The sequence below is a fragment of the Herpailurus yagouaroundi genome, unplaced genomic scaffold (assembly GCF_014898765.1).
Source record: "Herpailurus yagouaroundi ecotype Mexico unplaced genomic scaffold, PumYag 140, whole genome shotgun sequence".
NCBI lineage: Eukaryota > Metazoa > Chordata > Mammalia > Carnivora > Felidae > Herpailurus > Herpailurus yagouaroundi.
The window spans coordinates 76,270,793-76,289,257 of NW_024412395.1; the positions used below are offsets into that span (position 1 = coordinate 76,270,793).

General features: G+C 41.6%; 1 protein-coding gene across 12 annotated transcripts in view; it reads right to left on the minus strand.

Moving 5' to 3' along the window:
- ANKRD44 (ankyrin repeat domain 44) overlaps positions 1 to 18,465 on the minus strand; it is a 330,752-nt gene that overhangs the window by 146,438 nt on the left and 165,849 nt on the right. For all 12 annotated transcript variants that reach the window (XM_040475746.1, XM_040475744.1, XM_040475747.1 and 9 more), the window contains exon 4: positions 9,852 to 9,922. In XM_040475746.1, the coding sequence (XP_040331680.1) occupies positions 9,852 to 9,922 (71 nt within the window). The remainder of the gene's footprint in view (positions 1 to 9,851; positions 9,923 to 18,465) is intronic.

Here is an 18,465-nt window from a genome sequence, read left to right on the forward strand (position 1 = left end):
TCAACATATTTACTATCTGGCTTTTGCTGGAAAAAGTTTGCAGATGCCCTGGTCCATCTTGCTCCTTGTTTGAATTACCACAAATTGCAAATGATCAAATCTCGTTAAAATAAAATTTTGTTATTTACCAACACGAAAAAATACTGTTTTGAGTCCAAACAGTCTTATAAGGAGGGCAGAAGCCTCTGTGTTCAGTCCTTGCTATGCAGTGGTGGGTCTATAGTGAATTTGGGAGGGGGATGTACCAAGCTGCATTTTGGGGCATAATACAACAAGCAGCATTTGGAGCTTGGTAGGAAGGAAGGGGTGAGGACAGAGAGAAAGGAGAGAGGACTTGGGCCCTGTACCCCAGGGCAGAGGTGTACGTCTGGGCAGGAACAGAGTCAGCAGGCTATGAAGAAGAGAAAGCTGATACATAAACCAAACAAACATCAGGAGCAGGTTGGTGGAGCCAGGCAACCAAACGCTCAGATCTCCAGGAATTCTTTGGGATCACTGGAAGAATGCTAGACTTTGCACAAGATATGGCACATCGTTTCCAGCCAGTTATATCCATTTAGAAGGCAAGGTGCCCCAACCAGCATCGGAGTTACACCCCCAAAATTAGACAAGTTAAAGGTTCAAGTTCATTGACTGGATGGGGAAAAAAATAGAAGCAGGTAGGCTTTCTAATAAGTCTCCTTTCACGTGAACTTTAAGCAAGTACCATGTGAGTGCCAACTTCATCACATTTGTCTCTCATACCAACACTCAACTGCCATAGCTCAAGGACGCCTAGAATAACCATTACTTTTATTTATCTACTTTTATAAAATGTTTTAGCTTTGCCATTCTTCATTTTTATTCTCTATCTGCTTATGCAATGGATTGCATTGTTTTCATCTTACTTGACAAGAAAGGACTCTATCTAGAAATACTTAGTATACAAAGGAGGGTATCTTACTTATTTTCCAAAAATTAACACTTTTTTAAATGTTTATTTACTTATTTTGAGAGTGAGCAGGGGAGGGGCAGAGAGAGAGGGAGAGAGAGAATCCCAAACAGGCTCCATGCTGTCAGTGCAGAGCCTGTCACGGGGTTCGATCCTACAACCCATGAGATTGTGGCCTAAGCTGAAATCAACAGTCAGGTGCTTAACTGACTGAGCCACCCAGAGGCCCCCCAAAATTAACTATTTTTTTCTTAATGAAAATACAAGTATTCTAAACTTATTATGGAATTAACTTCATAGACATGGGATATTAGAAGTAGAGAAGGCTGGAGCCCCTCGGTGGCTCAGTCGGTTGAGCATCTGACTTCGGCTCAGGTCCTCATCTCACCGTTCGTGATTTCAAGCCCCACATGGGGCTCTGTGCTGACAGCTCAGAGCCTGGAGCCTGCTTCAGAATCTGTGTCTCTCTCTTTCTCTCAGTCCCTCCCCTGCTCACACACACTCTCTCTCTCTCTCTCTCTCTCAAAAATAAATAAACATAAAAAAAAAAAAAAAGAAGAAGTAGTAGTAGAAGGCTTCAGGGGTCATCTGGCCTGACCTCTTCATTTGAATAGGCAGCTTCATGTGATAGGGTGAATGAGTCAAGGGGAGTGATCTGTCAGCCTGGCTGATTAAGAGCCTGGCTTATGTATTTTCTACCAGGCCAGAGCTTACTCACCGGACAGTTTCAGCCAAACATGCTGACATAAGTACTTTTAAATGTTAATTCTCCTTAGTTATTTAAAATTTTTAACTCTGTTTTAGCCGACCAAACCTGCTTAAACATTAATAGAAATTTAATATAATACTTCAGTAAAAAACAAAGCTTTGATTTAGAAAGACAGTAATTTCCTTCTTTAAAATTGCATTTCTCTTTCAAAAATTTTAATCTTGGAAGCACTTTAATTTGGTTTTAAGAGGGAGTAATTTTATGGCTGTTTAGGAAGTTAATAATTTTTGTAATCAAAAGAAGCCTTTCTCTCCTAGTATCACCCACTAGCTAAAATCTAGGAGTTGGCCCTGACAGGAATTTACAAGATAAAAGAAAACTAGGGGCAGCCGGGTAGTTCAGTCAGTTCAGTGGCCAACTTTGCTCAGATCATGATTTCATGGTTTGTGAGTTTGAGCCCCACGGTTGAACTCTCTGCTGTCAGCACAGAGCCCACTTCGGATCCTCTGTCCCCCCTCTCGCTCTGCCCCTCCCCTGTTCACGTGTGTGTGCTCTCTCTCTCTCTCAAAAAAAAATAAATCAGCATTAAGAAAAGAAGAAAACTAATGTGGGGCAAGGGACACTGAACACTTTCTGAATCAAGAAAAGATACTTAGGGGAGCCTGGGCGGCTCAGTCAGTTAAGCCTCCAACTTCAGCTCAGGTCATGATCTCACAATTTGTGGGTTTGAGCCTAGCATTGGGCTCTGTGCTGACAGCTCAGAACCTGGAGCCTGCTTCCAATTCTGTGTCTCCCTCTCTGCCCCTCGCCTGCTCATGCTCTGTCTCTCTCTGTCTCTTAAAAATAAGCATTAAAAAAAAATACCTAAACAGTGTTTCTCAAACTATCTGTGAAGGACCAGTTTTTAAAAAAATATTATTTCAAATCAATCATGAGTCAATGCTTTTGTGAAATACAATAAAAAGTATTTAGTAGGGTAATAAAATTTAAAAAGACAAAGACAAATTTTGAACTTGATTCTTTTATTATTAAATTTAGCAGGCGTGAAATGAAAAATTGCTCTAAAAAAATTGCTCCATCAAATTGCTCTAAAAGTTTCTGAATGCTTACTCTTATCATTTTGTCTTAAGACAAAAGCTCATGGGCTTAGATGGGTATACAACCCACACTGTGAGTAGGGCTCCTGCAAAGACTGTTTCTTTGTAATGAACAAGCACATGTGAGGAGTCCGGCATTTCTCCTGAATGGGGGCATCAGCCCAGTTAGCATTCAGTGTTAGGACTGTAGACCTAGTTGGATTACACTCCACAGTAGGCTGCTCTGTATCAATCATGGAAATAATAGTGAGCAACTGTCATGGGATGCCACGCAGAAGGGAATTGGAGACGGCATTTGCAGTCACTTTATTGCTACTTTTTACGACTTTCTCTTTTTACAAAAGGCCACCCGAACCCTGTAATAAGAAGTAGAAACATACACAGCGGCACATGGAAAAGATGAAAAGAAATAGGAAGCATGTGTCTTAAAAACTGTCACCCTTAATGTTTGTTTTTTCACTTCCAAATGTGCATTGCATTTAAGTGGTCATAAATTACTCATGGAAAAGTAATTGTTTGTGACTAGAGAGAGTCCATGCAGGCATAAGCAATGTCAAATGTTATAAACTGTAAGTTGGTTTAGACCGGGGTCTGAGTCTCACCCAGTTTTCTGTAGAAACTCTCCCCAAAGCCTGGCAGGTGCCTTGTGCATACTGTATACACTCAGTATATTTGGGTAGAATAAATGCATTGGTGTAATCATTAGAAACTCTCTAAGTAAAAATATGCCAGTATTAACAAGACATTTCCCACAGTCCTGACAGCATTTACTCTATTACTGAAATCATTTGGGGCTTTCACCCTCTATTGATTACAGCAATTTCATATTCTGAAAGAATTGCATAAATCGGTGCCCAAGTAATTTGTTCAATTAATTGAATATTTCTCCAAAAGCCCTCCTTATTAAATTAAACTTGCCCTTCATTATTATAATTATTATTGGAGTTCAATTATTCTAAGAACTAGTAGTACAAAGGGGGCTCCCTGGAGACTCTGGGGTATGGAGGAACTCAAAGGCAACTGTTGAAGAAGTGCTGCCTTTTGACACAGGGAAGGCCAGATACTAAAGTATTCCCGGTGTTAGACCTCAGCTCTCAGAGTGTGGTGTGGAGACCACATGCGTCACAATCTTCTTTTTAAAATGCAGATTTCTGGGCGCGACCACAGGCTATATCAGAATCTCTGGAGATGAGGTTCTAGAACAGGTACTTGTGACAAGCACCCCAGATAATATGAATGCACAGTAAATCTGAGTATCACTCACCTAGATTCTAAGTAATAGGTCATAGAGTGCTTACTTTCTTTCATTCCTGGTACTACGTCCTCTATGTGATCATCTTTTTATAATCATGGAATAACTTAAGGAAAGCAATAACATTCCCGTCTCCCATATAATTCTTCCAATCCTCTTGTCTACTAGCATTTAGCTCACAATAATGACAATGCTTTTTAGGGAAAGGGGGAAAGCCTGAGTATTAAAATTTGAGCTATATGATAAAATGCTTATCCTGCTTGGCTCTGGGAAACATTTTTATACTTGTCAGGACTTCTGTCTGCACAGACACAAAAGCAGACCCATTTTATGGGTACGAGCAGTATCCATCAGGGGGCTCGGTTGATCTGAGGGAAGCAGCAGATCATGGTGGTTAAGAGAGCAGATTCACGAGTTACATGCTCCTCCACTTACTGGCTGCGGCATGTTAGGCTCGTTACCTAACTTCACTGAGATTACCTTTCCTAAATTAGGATTAATAGCATTATCAGTCTCAAAGAGTGGCCCGGAGGTTAAAACGGGATCGCGCACAGAAAGTGCCTAGCATTCTGCCTAGCACACACTAAGGTTTCAATAAACGTTCACTGTGACAATATATATTTGGACTCAACATCCTCACTTCTACAGCCTAAAGACAGGACACAATCATTTTTAACGCTGTTAACCAAAAGACAGCCGCTAGAACAGGAAAGTGAAAAGTTCAGCCATTCTCCTTCGGTGCTACCTTCAGTTCATTCTAGAAGAAAAGGCATGTGTGAAAAGCCGGCTGCATTTGGACGCAGGCCACAGTAGGCTGGGTGCCTGGGTGTCTGCCCTAAATACCATGTCCTGGAAGACACACTCTGTGACCCTTCAAGGCCCCTGTAGCACACTTAACAGTGTCCTCCACTGGGTGGCTTCTAATAAACAAGGTATTAAACTGTCCAGGTTCATATGCATTTAATTCCTGTCCCCTATGGCTGCTCTTTTCTAAGACAGAAAAACAAAAAAGCAATAAGAATAAGTTAAGCAGGGGGGCGCCTGGGTGGCTCAGTTTTGGTTAAGCGGCCGACTTCGGCTCAGGTCGTGATCTCACGGTCCGTGAGTTCGAGCCTCGCGTCGGGCTCTGTGCTGACAGCTCAGAGTCAGGAGCTTGTTTTGGATTCTGTGTCTCCCTCTCTCTCTGACCCTCCCCTGTTCATGCTCTGTCTCTCTCTGTCTCAAAAATAAATAAATGTTAAAAATAAATTAAAAAAAAAAAAGAATAAGTTAAACAGGAGGAACAATCAGAAATAATTCACACTTCAGAAAACTCTTCCTGGAAGCCCCAAATGTTGCTCATCTGTGTTATCTAGAATCTCAAAATATGTTTCCCTAACACTTTGGCAAGAGATGTCTTCATTTCTTCTCAGCAGTGGGAGTAGTCAGAGAAAGGGGAGGTGGTGGTGAAAGAAGCCTTTGGGGGGTCGTGCAGAAGACAGTGCTATGGCTCCAATTATTGGTTTGGCTGTCTCCTCCCTGGGAATCCCAGGTGTGAGGAGGTGGGGAGGAAGGAGGGGGACGCGGGGAAGCATCAGAAGGAAGCACACAACACAGCCTGGTCAGTAGCAAGAAAGTCTTGAAGGTTTATCTCCAGATCCCAGTCAATGCTGGACAGTCTTCGGAGGGTATGACCACGTCTTGATCTACTTTCCTGTGTGTGTAGGAGCTTTTCTGTCAGGCATGGGTTGATGTTTAAGCAATATTATAATCTGATACTCCTATTGCTATTACAGGCTCAGGAAATACATTTAGCAATGAATATGATTTTTCCAGGCATAGAAACCTGAACATAAAACTTGCCTGGATGGAAAGAAAGCTCAGAAAATTTGACTGATATCGATATCTTTGACTTCTACTGATATCTGTGCTGCATACAATTTTGAAACTCACCCTGATCTCGCGGGTTCCAGTAGCTTAAACAGCTTCCTGTGCCACACTTCCATAAACAAGCTTCGAGTCAGTTTACCTTGCATGCATGAAGGATGATTACCATCGGCATTCTCTGTGGTGCACACTAGTTCTATGTTAGCAGTTGTACAGAGAATCACATGAACATAGCTTAAGTTAGAAATCTAGTCTTTAATGAATCACTCAAAAAACAGTTGTTTACTGAGCAGGCTAGATGCTGGAAACACAGTGACAAGCAACAGGCATGACACTCATTTCAAGGAACTTACTATCCAGAATGTCATTGAAAAAATTTTTAAAAAATATTTATTTACTTTTGAGAGAGAGAGAGACAGAGAGACAGAGGCATGAGCGGGGGAGGGGCAGAGAAAGAGAGAGACACAGAATCTGAAGCAGGCTCCAGGCTCTGAGTTGTTAGCACAGAGCCTGACGCAGGGCTCGAACTCATGGACTACAAGATCATGACCTGAGCTGAAGTCGGGCACTTAACCAACTGAGACACCCAGGTGCCCTGAGAATGTCTTTTTAATTAGAATAGAATAATAACTTCAGTGATAGTTTTATGTTGTGTCAACATAGCCAAGCTGAACTATATTTCCCAGAATCCCCTCCCCAGCCCTGTTTGCCACAAGGGAAATCTGCCTGGATTTTGGGAGGCATAGATGAAACCACAGCCTGATTGGTGTGTTGGGTGCCAGGTGCCGCTGCAGCTTGCACACACTGTCACTGACCAGCTGGACCCTGTGTTGGCACAGGACATGGTTGGTGCTTCTTCAGAACTTACAGTATCTCCCTCGGGTTCTCCTGTTCTTGGGTCAGGTGCCCACAAGCTCTAAGGTGAAGCACACAGCACCTTCTGCAAGTCTCCCAAGTCTGCAATGTTGAGGCAGTGAGAGTCAGGGGTTCTAGTTTGTTCTTGTTCTCCCCCATTTCACGTCCAGCTTTTCTTTGCAACTGCAGACCCTGCCCACCAGCAGTGACTTCAGAACCACACAGAAACCAAGGTGATGGCCTTACACAAACTTCTCCAGCAGCTCACACAATTGTGTGAGGCTTAATTACTACAATAAATATCTTATTCTGTATCTCTCATGGTGGTTCTGGGTCCCTGACTGAACCCTGAGCCCCGAGACATCAATTGCCTACATTTCAGAGGCAAAGGGCTTTGAGGACAGAAGAGAGTTCATAAGCCGTTCAATGCAGAAACGGTTTTTAATTCACATTCGCGTAAGTCATACACCAGTGTTTGCCAATCTAAGCAACAGACAGATGTGCCAACTCTCAAGCTGAGCACACACATCTCCTTTGGCAAATGCTAACAGACAAGTTCCAAAACACAATCCAAACCTTCTCTGTTGTTTTCTCCTCAAGCCTGCTTCTCTTTTCTCAGCTATTATTTAGGGGAGATATAATGGAATGTAATAATCACATAATAAATCAAATTCAGAGGAAGAAGAAAATCTGAATTTAGGACTTCCACAGCCAAGTGCTGTGTTGGAGTTCAGATGTCCACAGTCTGTTCCAATGACAGTCACAGAGACTTCGATTTTCATAAGAATCTTTTTGACTTGTTGTGACAGATATTAATATGAAGATATGACCCTGACTACAACTCAGGGTCGGCTTGCCTTTAATTCCTTCCTAACAAGAGACACCTGCAAGGGATATTTTTCCCTCGGCAAACCTGTAGAGGGAGCTGGTTCCTCAGGGAAGCAACAAACGCCTGTCTCAGACATAAAGGTTGAATCATCATTGGGTTGACTGAACTCAATCAAATACACTAAAGACATGTAAGGAAGGCAAGCTGATGGTTGCTGGCAAATGGGTGTTTTGAAGATTTAAAGCAAGTAGCTGAGCTCACAAAGGGGGAGATCACTTGGGAAAGATCACATAATACTGAAATCATCTGGTTTTACATCTTTCTGTGCCACTAGACTACAAGCCTCCTAAGCACAGTTCCTGGCATGTTGGAAGTGCTTGGTGAATTTTTTTTTTAACTAAAAAGACCTGGTTCATGTTAAAAGAGGAATAAAACTCATAGTTTTTGAAGAATACTTAAAAAAAGAAATTTACTGAAGATCAAACAGTCTTCAAAGACCAAGGAATACTCTGTGAAGGAGCTAGTCTCATGACACATGACACTGGTCATACAAACTCAAGCAGCCCACTGTACCTGCTTTCCCAGGTAAAACAGAAATGAAATGTGAGACCATAAGGAGATTCTGGATTCCCCAGGATCTGAGTCAGGCAACTTAGGATCATTTGTTTCCCTCATTCCATGTGGGCTGTTGGGAAAGAGAACAGACCGCATCTTATAAAAACTACTCAAATCACACAGCACAGCAAGGAAGATTATGAGCACTAAGTTAACTGTCATCTACGAAGCATATTGTGAAATGTCCAGATAGTTTGCCAAAGAGGAAAAGCTGACGCTGATGATAGCCATCAACACGTCAGCAACACCACTTGCTCCTAGCTGTACCTGGAGAACAGCACCTTCTCCAGCAGCAGAGAAGCCTCATTTGGTAAAAAATCAGCTACAAAAACTAGTCATCCAATGACAAGTGCCCCCTAGGTGACAGCCTCTTGTATCCCTGGATGGTGGGCATCCCCTCTGACAAGGTTGCAAGGTTCATATTCACCAGCATTCCTGGCCACCCCTCCCCCACACTGGTTCTCTCTTCCCATCTGTTATACTTTCCCTGAACCAGCTGAGCCATTTGCTGTAGTTTCTTTTTAAAATTTTTTTAAATGTTTATTTATTTTGAGAAAGAGACAGAGAGTGAGCAGTGGAGGGACAGAGACAAAGGGAGACACAGAATCCAAAGCAGGCTGCAGGCTCTGAGCTGTTAGCACAGAGCTCAACGTGGGGCTCGAACCCATGAACTGTGAGATCATGACCTGAGCCGAAGTCGGAAGCTTAACTGACTGAGCCACCCAGGCGCCCCTCCCCCCCCTTTTTTTTTAAGATTTGCTATAGCTTCAATGAACATCCTCTCAGTTCCTCAGTGCTAGACGTGTATAAAAAATGATCATCTATTAACCATCTTCACCTGCATTTTTGGAATTTAAAATAAATTCTTTCTTGAGCACCTACAATATCCCAGGCTTGGGACACATCAAGGAACAAAACAACAACAACAACAACAACAACAAACAGGTCTGTGCCCTTATAGAGCTTACATTCTGGTAATATGTTTGCCAAATGTGACATGTTCATACAGAACTGATTAACTTCCCTTCCCTGCTCCTCTGCCTCTGCCTTCTCAATCGATGGCATCACCATTCACCCAGTGACCTCTCTTCTACCTCACCCTCACAAGGTCCCAAGTCCTGTCAGGTTCATTCTTATCTTGCCGTGACTGTACCCTACTGCTCAGAGGACCCCAGCCTCTGCCATCAGACTTATCTTCCACCACATCCCTTGTTCCATCTATAGCCATCTGAACCTGCCATTCATTCATGTCCATGGCCCTTGTCCTCTAGCACGTCTACTGTCCTGCCTCCAGCCTCCCCCCTCCTTCTGGCCTGGTAAGTCCCTACTCGTCCTCTAAGCACCAGCTCAACCGACCTCTCTTCTTGGAAGACTTCTCTACTCAGGCAGTTATCTTCTTCCTCCTCCAATTAAGTTATGATAGTGTACTGATCTGCTTACATGTTTAGCACCCCCTTCAGACTGAGAACTCACTGAAGTCAAGTATCACACTGTCTACCTGGGACTACTCCAGTCACCACCCCCAGCACCATGCCTGGCATGAAGGAGGTGCTCAAAAGAACAAACTGTTTTTTGGTAACCCTCTTGTATTAGAAGGAAAAGCCTTTTGTTCACAAGCAACAATACCGAATTCAGCAGAAAGCATTTTTCTCTTTCTGTGGTCTGGAGGTGCTAGATTATATAAGATAATCACTCACTTCACTTCTGGAGGCAACAGCCCGGTGCAGTGGGGTCAGCCACATGTTGTCCTTGGCATTTACACGAGCTCCTGGAACCAAAAGCACAAGTTAGAGGCATAATGCAGTCAGGGAAATTCTATTGATGTTAAATCAAATGTGATATCTTGTGCTCTCATTTGCCTGATACAACCACCATATTTTGTTTTGTTTTCTCTTTGTACCGGTCATGCATTTGCTAGCCACCAGCCAGGAGGAGAGACCTAGGATAGTAGAAAAAGTGAAACCAGCAGCTGAAAATGTCACCAGAATTGCATAAAGACTGTGTGAGAAGTGCAGTGCCTCATTGGATAGGAAACACAGATGTAAGAAGGTGGAGATTCTCCAGGAGCAGGGAAATGTCGATTCTGAAGAATGAAGAACTTCGCAGGTATGTGTGTATGTATATATGTATATATGTATATATGTATATGTATATGTATATGTATGTATATATGTATATATGTATATATGTATGGCTGTATATATGTATATACAATGTATAAATATAAAATGTTTTATAGACAATATACAATATATAATCACATATGTTAGTTTTAGTCTTCAAGTACACTTACCACGCAGGACACACAATACCCTTCTTGGCAAACTGCTTAGGATGAGCAGCCTTCCAATAAAAGTATACTAGAGGCCAGGGGGATTTCAAACAAGTCTTGTAAGGTTGAGTTCTCACGAGACTTGATCTGGGCTGAGGGGATTAGCAGAAATCTGTTCTATCCAGGAATCCCAATTATTTCTCTGACACTAGCCAGGTATCTCGGCAGGAAGAAGCCAGCTTCCAAAGCATTTGGACAGACACAACATGAAGTCTATACAGGTTGATCACGGCCTTCCCTCCCCCGCCACTATGGGGTGGGCAGACAGGCTCACACATAGGCCAGAACCAAGCGCACACTCAGGGATGTGCCACCCATGCTCAACTTTCTGGGAGCCACGTCGCCATCACGGAACAGAAGCTCTATGTGAATGGATTTCCAGAGAGTAGAGCGTGCCCTCCTTCCACGATACCCTCACCATATCTATGAGTGCAAGTTCACTGAGTCTACAACTGAACTGTGGAAACACCCAATATGAGCTTCCCTTTTTTGGGTCCAGGGTTTTGATTAGTGTTTTGCCCAGATGGAAAATTTCTTTAAAGGGCTATAAAAGAGGAGGATAAGATAAATATGTGTGATATCTTTATAGCTGCAACCTGAGGAGACTATGTTAGCCTCAGGACAACAAGGAAGGAAGCTTGTGAGGACGAAGAGTGGAGACGTGAATCAAAGAAACTAGAAAGTAAGGCACAGGAGGGGAAGTGTGGAGGGGGTGCCTCTGGGACAAGGGCCGAGAAAGTGAGTCAAGTGGAATCAGGGAGTGACTAATCTCAGTGAGGCCAAGGCCAGCTGAGAGCTGAAAAATAGAAACCTTGTTTTAAAAAGAAAAGGAAAAAAAAAAGGCGACAGGAGACTTTCATGGGTAAAAGTGAGCTAGCCATTTAGTTTAAGCCACCAGCTAAAAGGAAATAACAAATCATAGAACTTACCCTATTTTTTTCTCCTTAACTGAAGAACAAATACCATCAACAATATTAATTACAGAGAGCAAGAACATAATAATCCCTAAAACAAGAGAGAGAGAGGTCTCTCCTCCCCTCCCCTCCTTCTGACTTCATTGGCTTGAGATAGAGCCAAGTGCAGGTATTTTTTAAAAGCTCCCCAAGACCCAAGGTTATTTTAATATGCTGTCAAGGTTGAAAGCCACTGATAAATTGTTGCTTAGTTCATCAAGCTTAAAATTACTTGAATCCTAATTCTACTAACTCTGTCCAGGCAGTTTACCCGAAAAGGCTGAAGCCCCTTACATCAATAAGGATGAAATAAAATCAGTTTGGGCATGCTAAGAATCAACAGTGGCAGGTTATCTCCTTGTCCTGTAGCAAGAAGTCCTGAGCTAAACGCTCTGGAGTGAACGTCCTATAGGGGTGGACGCCTGGTGGGGATGCCTGCATCAGGGTATCCCGTTCACTTGCCCTGTCCAGTTTTGACTTCATGTCACAAAGTCAAACCAGTCGTCTGAGAGGGACAACACCTGGTCGCATCACACCCTGTGTCTGAGTCTGAGGTGTCACTGAACTGTCTGCACGCTGTCCCATTAACCACTGTAGTCACCCCCTCCTTTAGTACGTTCGTAGGAAGAAACGCTATGTGTGTCAGATGTGGTACCTGCTGTGGGTACCGCATCCCTTCAGACTCGGAGCCTCAGAGTCAGTGCAGTCCAGTGGGAATGTCATGGGAGCCAAGGATGCAATTTTAAATTTTCCGGTAGCCACATTAAAAAGGGGGATAAAAAAAAGAAGCAAAATTAATTTTAGTAATATATCTTATTTAACTCAATATACCCAAACTATTATCATGTAATTGAGTTTAAAAATTATTCAGGTAATTTATTCTTTTTCTCATGCAAAAGCCTCAAAATCCAGAGTGTATTTTACCCTTACAGCACATCCGCACTGGAACTGGCCACACTTCAAGGGCTCAGTAGCCACCGCAGGTTTGTGACTACCGTGTTGGACAGTGTAGTTCTAAATGTTAAGTGGTAAAGCCCAACTTGTCTACTCATTTGCTTAAAAGCTCCCTTTAGTTCGGAAGAGCTAAAATTCTATTATTACAGCTGTGCAATTGCTAACAGCCTTGTTAGAAACTGCTAATATAATCTGAGCTCTTGCTTGGTATACTAACAAATGTGTAGTCCATTTAATAGGGAGATGCTATTAAGATGCTAATTTTGTAGATGAAGGAACTAAGGCCATGAGAAGTAATAAGCTCCAGGTACCCAGCTAGGAAATGGTAGATTTGAACCCAGGCAGTCTGACTTCAAAGCCCAAGCTCTTAGGCAGTGTGCCTCACTTCACAACTAACTTTCCACTAAACATTGATTAAATTTCCCTTCTACTTTCTCCAATCTTTCTCTGCCTTCCTTAGATTCATTCCTCTCTCCCTCTATCTTTCCATCTTTCTCTTTTTCCATTTTCATATATATATATATATACACACATATATTTCAAGTATTTATACATATACATTCCCCCTTGATTTCATTTCCTTTTCCCCTACATTTCTCCTTTTAGCTCCAAACACTGGTTATAATAATATGAAACAAAAATACATACTTCATTATTCATGGTCTTTGACAGAGCAAATTTTGCATTGCCTGTGTGTAAGCTTAAAAAGCTAATGCAAGAAGAATCCCAAATGGCAAGATACATATGAAAATATACTTCTCAAAATTTATCCGGGAGAAGCAAATGAAAGCAACATTAACATACCATTTCACACCCATCAAATTGGTGAAAATTCTAAAGTATGACAATCCCAAGAGTTAGTAAGGGTAGGGGGTAATATTAACACTTATATTGGGGTGCCTGGGTGGCTCCGTCGGTTAAGCGTCCGACTTCAGCTCAGGTCATGATCTCGCGGTTTGTGAGTTCGAGCCCCGTGTCAGGCTCTGGGCTGACGGCTCAGAGCCTGGAGCCTGCTTCAGATTCTGTGTCCCCCTCTCTCTCCGCCCCACCCCTTCTCGTGCTCTGTCTCTCTCTGTCTCTCAATAATAAATGTTAAAAAAAAAAGATTTACATACAGCTGGTGGGAGTATGAACTGGTACAACCACCTCTGGGAAGCAATTTGCTGCTACCCAGTAAAACTGACATTGCATGTGCCCTCCTACCCAGCGACCCATCCCAAACATATACCCTGGACAAACTTTCGCACATGTGGAAAAATGTTTACTGCAGCATGTTTGTAACAGCAAGAAATTGAAATCCTAAATGCTGGTCAAAAGGAAAATGGATAAATACATTGTGGTATATGTGTACAATGGAATGTCATACTGTCATGGAAATGAACAGACTGAAGTTTTTGATATATATATATATATATATATATATATATATATATATATAAACAAACAGATGCACTTCAGATGAATAACGTGAATGAACAAATGAAGTTACAAATAATACCTATTACGTAATGTCAGTTATATAAAGTTTTTAAATTTACAAAAACAATTCTACATGATGTTTGTGGATGCATAGGTGTGAAACAAAAGTAACAGATATGGCTAAAGAAAACAAATAGCAATTCTAGACAGTGGTTGCTTCTAGGAAGGGATGGTAGAGAAAAAAGGATGAAGTATGCCAAATGGGCTGGAAGTGTATCTTCAATATTTTCTTTAGAAAACAGATATGATACAAACATGGAAAACGTTAGGATATCTTAAAGCTTGCTGTACATGGGTATTACTTATATTTTTCTCCATATTTTCTGTATGTTTGAAATATTTACTATTAAACATTTCTAAGAAAGCAGTGCATTTGGAGTTTTATGTTTCTTAATAAAAATAGGGAAGTTTGGGACACTTGGGTGGTTCAGACTCTTGATTTTGGCTCAGGTCATGATCTCGCGGTTTGTGAGTTTACGCCCTAACTCAGGCTCCATGCTGATTGTGCAGAGCCTGCTTGGGACTCTCTCTCTCTCTCTCTCTCTCTCTCTCTCTCTCTCTCTGCCCCTCCCCAGCTTGTGCTCTCTCTCGCTCTCTTTTTAAATAAATAAGTAAGCTTTAAAAAATGGGGAAGATTATGATGCTTTTTCTTATGCTATTTTTTCTTGGTCAGTGGCCCTTCTCATGGATAAAAAAAAAAAAATGACATTTTCATATAAAGTGGCCCAGGCACAGTCTCTTCCAGGATTTTGCGAAGGCTCACTCCAGGTATATAATTGATTAGGAACCACAACTGCTGTTGGATTTGTAGATAACCTCAGTGGCACAGTCCAATTTGAAAAGACATTTTCTTTTTTTTTTATTTTTTTTTTTTTTTATTTTTTTTTTTTTATTTTTTTAACGTTTTATTTATTTTTGAGACAGAGAGAGACAGAGCATGAACGGGGGAGGGCCAGAGAGAGAGGGAGACACAGAATCGGAAACAGGCCCCAGGCTCCGAGCTGTCAGCACAGAGCCCGACGCGGGGCTCGAACTCACGGACCGCGAGATCGTGACCTGGCTGAAGTCGGACGCTTAACCGACTGCGCCACCCAGGCGCCCCGACATTTTCAAGTTAACAGTGTGTTCTCATGCTCTCTTCTTCCCTCCTCAATCACTGTAGCTGATCCCACAGATAGACCCCCAGCTGTAGAACAGAAGCAAGGTCAGCACACCCAGAAAAGGTGGGACCACAGAAGTTCGTGACTACCCAGAGGTGAGAGAGCTCGAGAATCTCAGGGAATCTTTTGCTGCCTTCCCAATTTTTATCACCACATTTTGAATCTAAACATCTCACCCCAGTAGCTCCTCACCAGGCAGATCACCAGGATACCAACGAGGGGCAGAGGGCACGTGCATGGTACCTGTGTTCACCAGCTTTTGCCATGGCATGTCCAAATCTTACCTTCAGTCTCCCTCTGTGTTCTGCCTCCCCTTTTTCCTCCCTTTCTCTCCCCTTCTCTCTTCTCCCTTTCTCTCTCTCTCTTACCCACAACCTATTTCTGTCTTTGTGTAAGTGTATTAGAATGCTCTATAACATGTTTCTAAAGGAAATAACTATGGGCTAATGTTAAGACTAATCTTCAAGAATGTGTTAAAAAAAGGTTAGCCAAAAAAGTAATATACAGGAAACAATCTTGGTGTTAGACAGAGAAGAGTTGGTTAAATAAATTAGTATATAGCCATACGCGGTGGCTGTGGTGCTTTATAAGAATTCTTAATGTGGAGGGATGTTCACAAACCATTGTTATGTGGAAAAAGTAAGTACCAAAATATTATATGAGCCTGCTTTTGTAAAAATATTGAACATTCTAGAAGGATAAACCACAAAAGACCTGAGATCACTTTCTGACACATGGTAAGCACTACATAATTGCTTGTTAACTATTATCAGAGCAGAATCAGGGACTAAGGAATAGAAACTGGGGGCATCTGTCTTTGGCACGATGTGCCAATTTAGGTCCAAGCCCAGGGCAGTCCTAAATTAACAGTTGCTAATTGAAGGAAGCTTTCTGGTTAAAAGAGAGATTCCTCAATGTCTCCTTCACTGAGCTAGTTTATACAGCAGCTATGAAAATCTGCCTAACATAATGAAAATCAGACCTATTTTACTTCATGGTTTCCTCATACAAATAATGCATTCTCTTTAAAACATGAATTGGTTTTTTTTTAAATGTTTTTATTTATTTTTGAGACAGAGAGAGACAGAGCATGAACAGCGGAGGGGCAGAGAGAGGGGGAGACACAGAATCGGAAGCAGGCTCCAGGTTCTGGGCTGTCAGCACAGAGCCCAATGCGGGGCTCAAACTCACGGACTGTGAGATCATGACCTGAGCTGAAGTCGGACATTCAACCGACTGAGCCACCCAGGCATCCCTAAAACATGAATTATTAAAGATTTGAGTAAAGTCCTCTGGAGAATCATTCTCAATGCTGGACTCTCCCCACTTACTGAAGGAAAAAAAAAAAAAATCACTGCCCTGAGCCTGGTACATAAGCCTCCAGTTTCCTTTACCCCCACGCAGGCCAATATGTGTACCAAGGAAAACTAAGAGAATTAAGCTGAGTGGTCAGTACAATATTCTTTTTTGCATATTTAAAACATTACACAGTAATTTTTAAAAATCTATAGTGTTTTATAAGTATGCTTTTACATAGATTATATCATATTGTAATAACCCTCTGAATATTGTATCCTACTATAACACTCTGAGTTCCTGAATTGTTTCTGAATTGACATTCTGCATTGTTTCACACGATATATTTTTCATAGCTATCTCTGTTGATACTTATGATGCCATTCTTTTTAATTACCACATGTATTCCAACATATAAACACAGTACATTTTTTAGACATTCTGTCCATTGATGGGTATTTCAGTTGTTTCCAGTATTTCATTATTCAAAAAATGCTGCTGTGAACACCCACAAAATGATTCCTCCTACAAACGTGCAAGTATTTGTCTAGGATAGATAATTAGAAATGGACTTTCTGTGTCATGGGTCACACACACTTTCGGTTTTAATCCTTAGTCTCAATCCTCCAAAGAGTGCTAACGTGTGAGATTGCCTCGTTCCCCACATCCTCATCAATACTTGATATTATCAGCCAATAAAATATTGCAAATCTGATTGGAAGGAAGCAGTATCACATTTTTCTGTTCCTGTTTAATAGTGAGGTTGGGCATCTTCTAATAGGTTTGTTTACTGGACATTTGCAATTTATTCTCTGAGAACTGCGTGTTCATATTTTTTGCCTGTTTCCTCTATTTTTCTATGACTGTTTTCTCTTGTTATTTATATTATACATTTACATTATATTGTTATTAGTATTATTATTTATATAGTCTGCAAACTTTCAGTTTTATGTAGTGCTCAATGTGGCTTTTAATATTAACATTCTTTCAAGGAGAAAGATGACCCCGAGCTTGCTGATATCAGAAAACAATCCACACCCGGCGTGTAACAACCAACCAATGCCAGCATTGTTTCCTTGCAGCTTTTTTTTTTTTTAATTTTTTTTTTCAACGTTTATTTATTTTTGGGACAGAGAGAGACAGAGCACGAACGGGGGAGGGGCAGAGAGAGAGGGAGACACAGAACCGGAAACAGGCTCCAGGCTCTGAGCCATCAGCCCAGAGCCCGATGCGGGGCTCGAACTCCCGGACCGCGAGATCGTGACCTGGCTGAAGTCGGACGCTCAACCGACTTGCGCCACCCAGGCGCCCCTCTTGCAGCTTTAGCGTCACTTGAGGAATTGAAAAATAATTAGAAATCTAGGAAGTAGCTTCCTTCAGTTTCTATCCCTCCACTTCTCCTCCTCCAGAAGGTTAAACGGGCAGCTGCCAGGAAAATCTCCTCTCCCTGAACAACAAAATTATTATGACAAAAGCAGAGTTATCTGAATGGGGACCAAGCAGTATTTCATCAGTGTCATCCCCTGCCACTGGTTTCCTCATCCTCTTCCGCTGAACACGTCCAAGAGTCTTGTTTACATGTCAGAGGGAGACGTCAGATGGTTTTGAGTTGAATATTTATAACTGATTTTTCTAAAGGAAGCTTCATGTTATTTACCTGCCTGTCAGGCGCCATTGTGCACTGAAGGACACAGAGTCTGCATGTCTAATGATTTAAAGGCAAATGCTTTTTACCCAAGGACATTTTCAACCTTAAACATAAAAAAAAAAAAAAAAAAAAAAAAAAAAAAAATACTGATTCTTCAGAAACAAAGACCCAACTAAAAGTTGTCAGGCATAAACTCTAATTATAAATTAAGTATGTTTTCATCTTATCCCTATTAGTGCTTGATTTTTTTTTCTATGGAGATCAAGAGTAAAGGAACTAAGTATCTTTCCCAGAGGCAATATTCCTGTTCTCTCAGCCTTGTCATCTAGGAAGAAGTAAAACAAAGGAAAAAGGTAGACTAAGTGACTGAAAAACCTTACAGGCCCAGAAAGGATAATTGATTCTTAAGTCTGGTTTATCCAAAGTTTGACTTTTAATTGTAGAAATAAATACATACGAAAGATCATATGAAATATGACTTCAATGTAA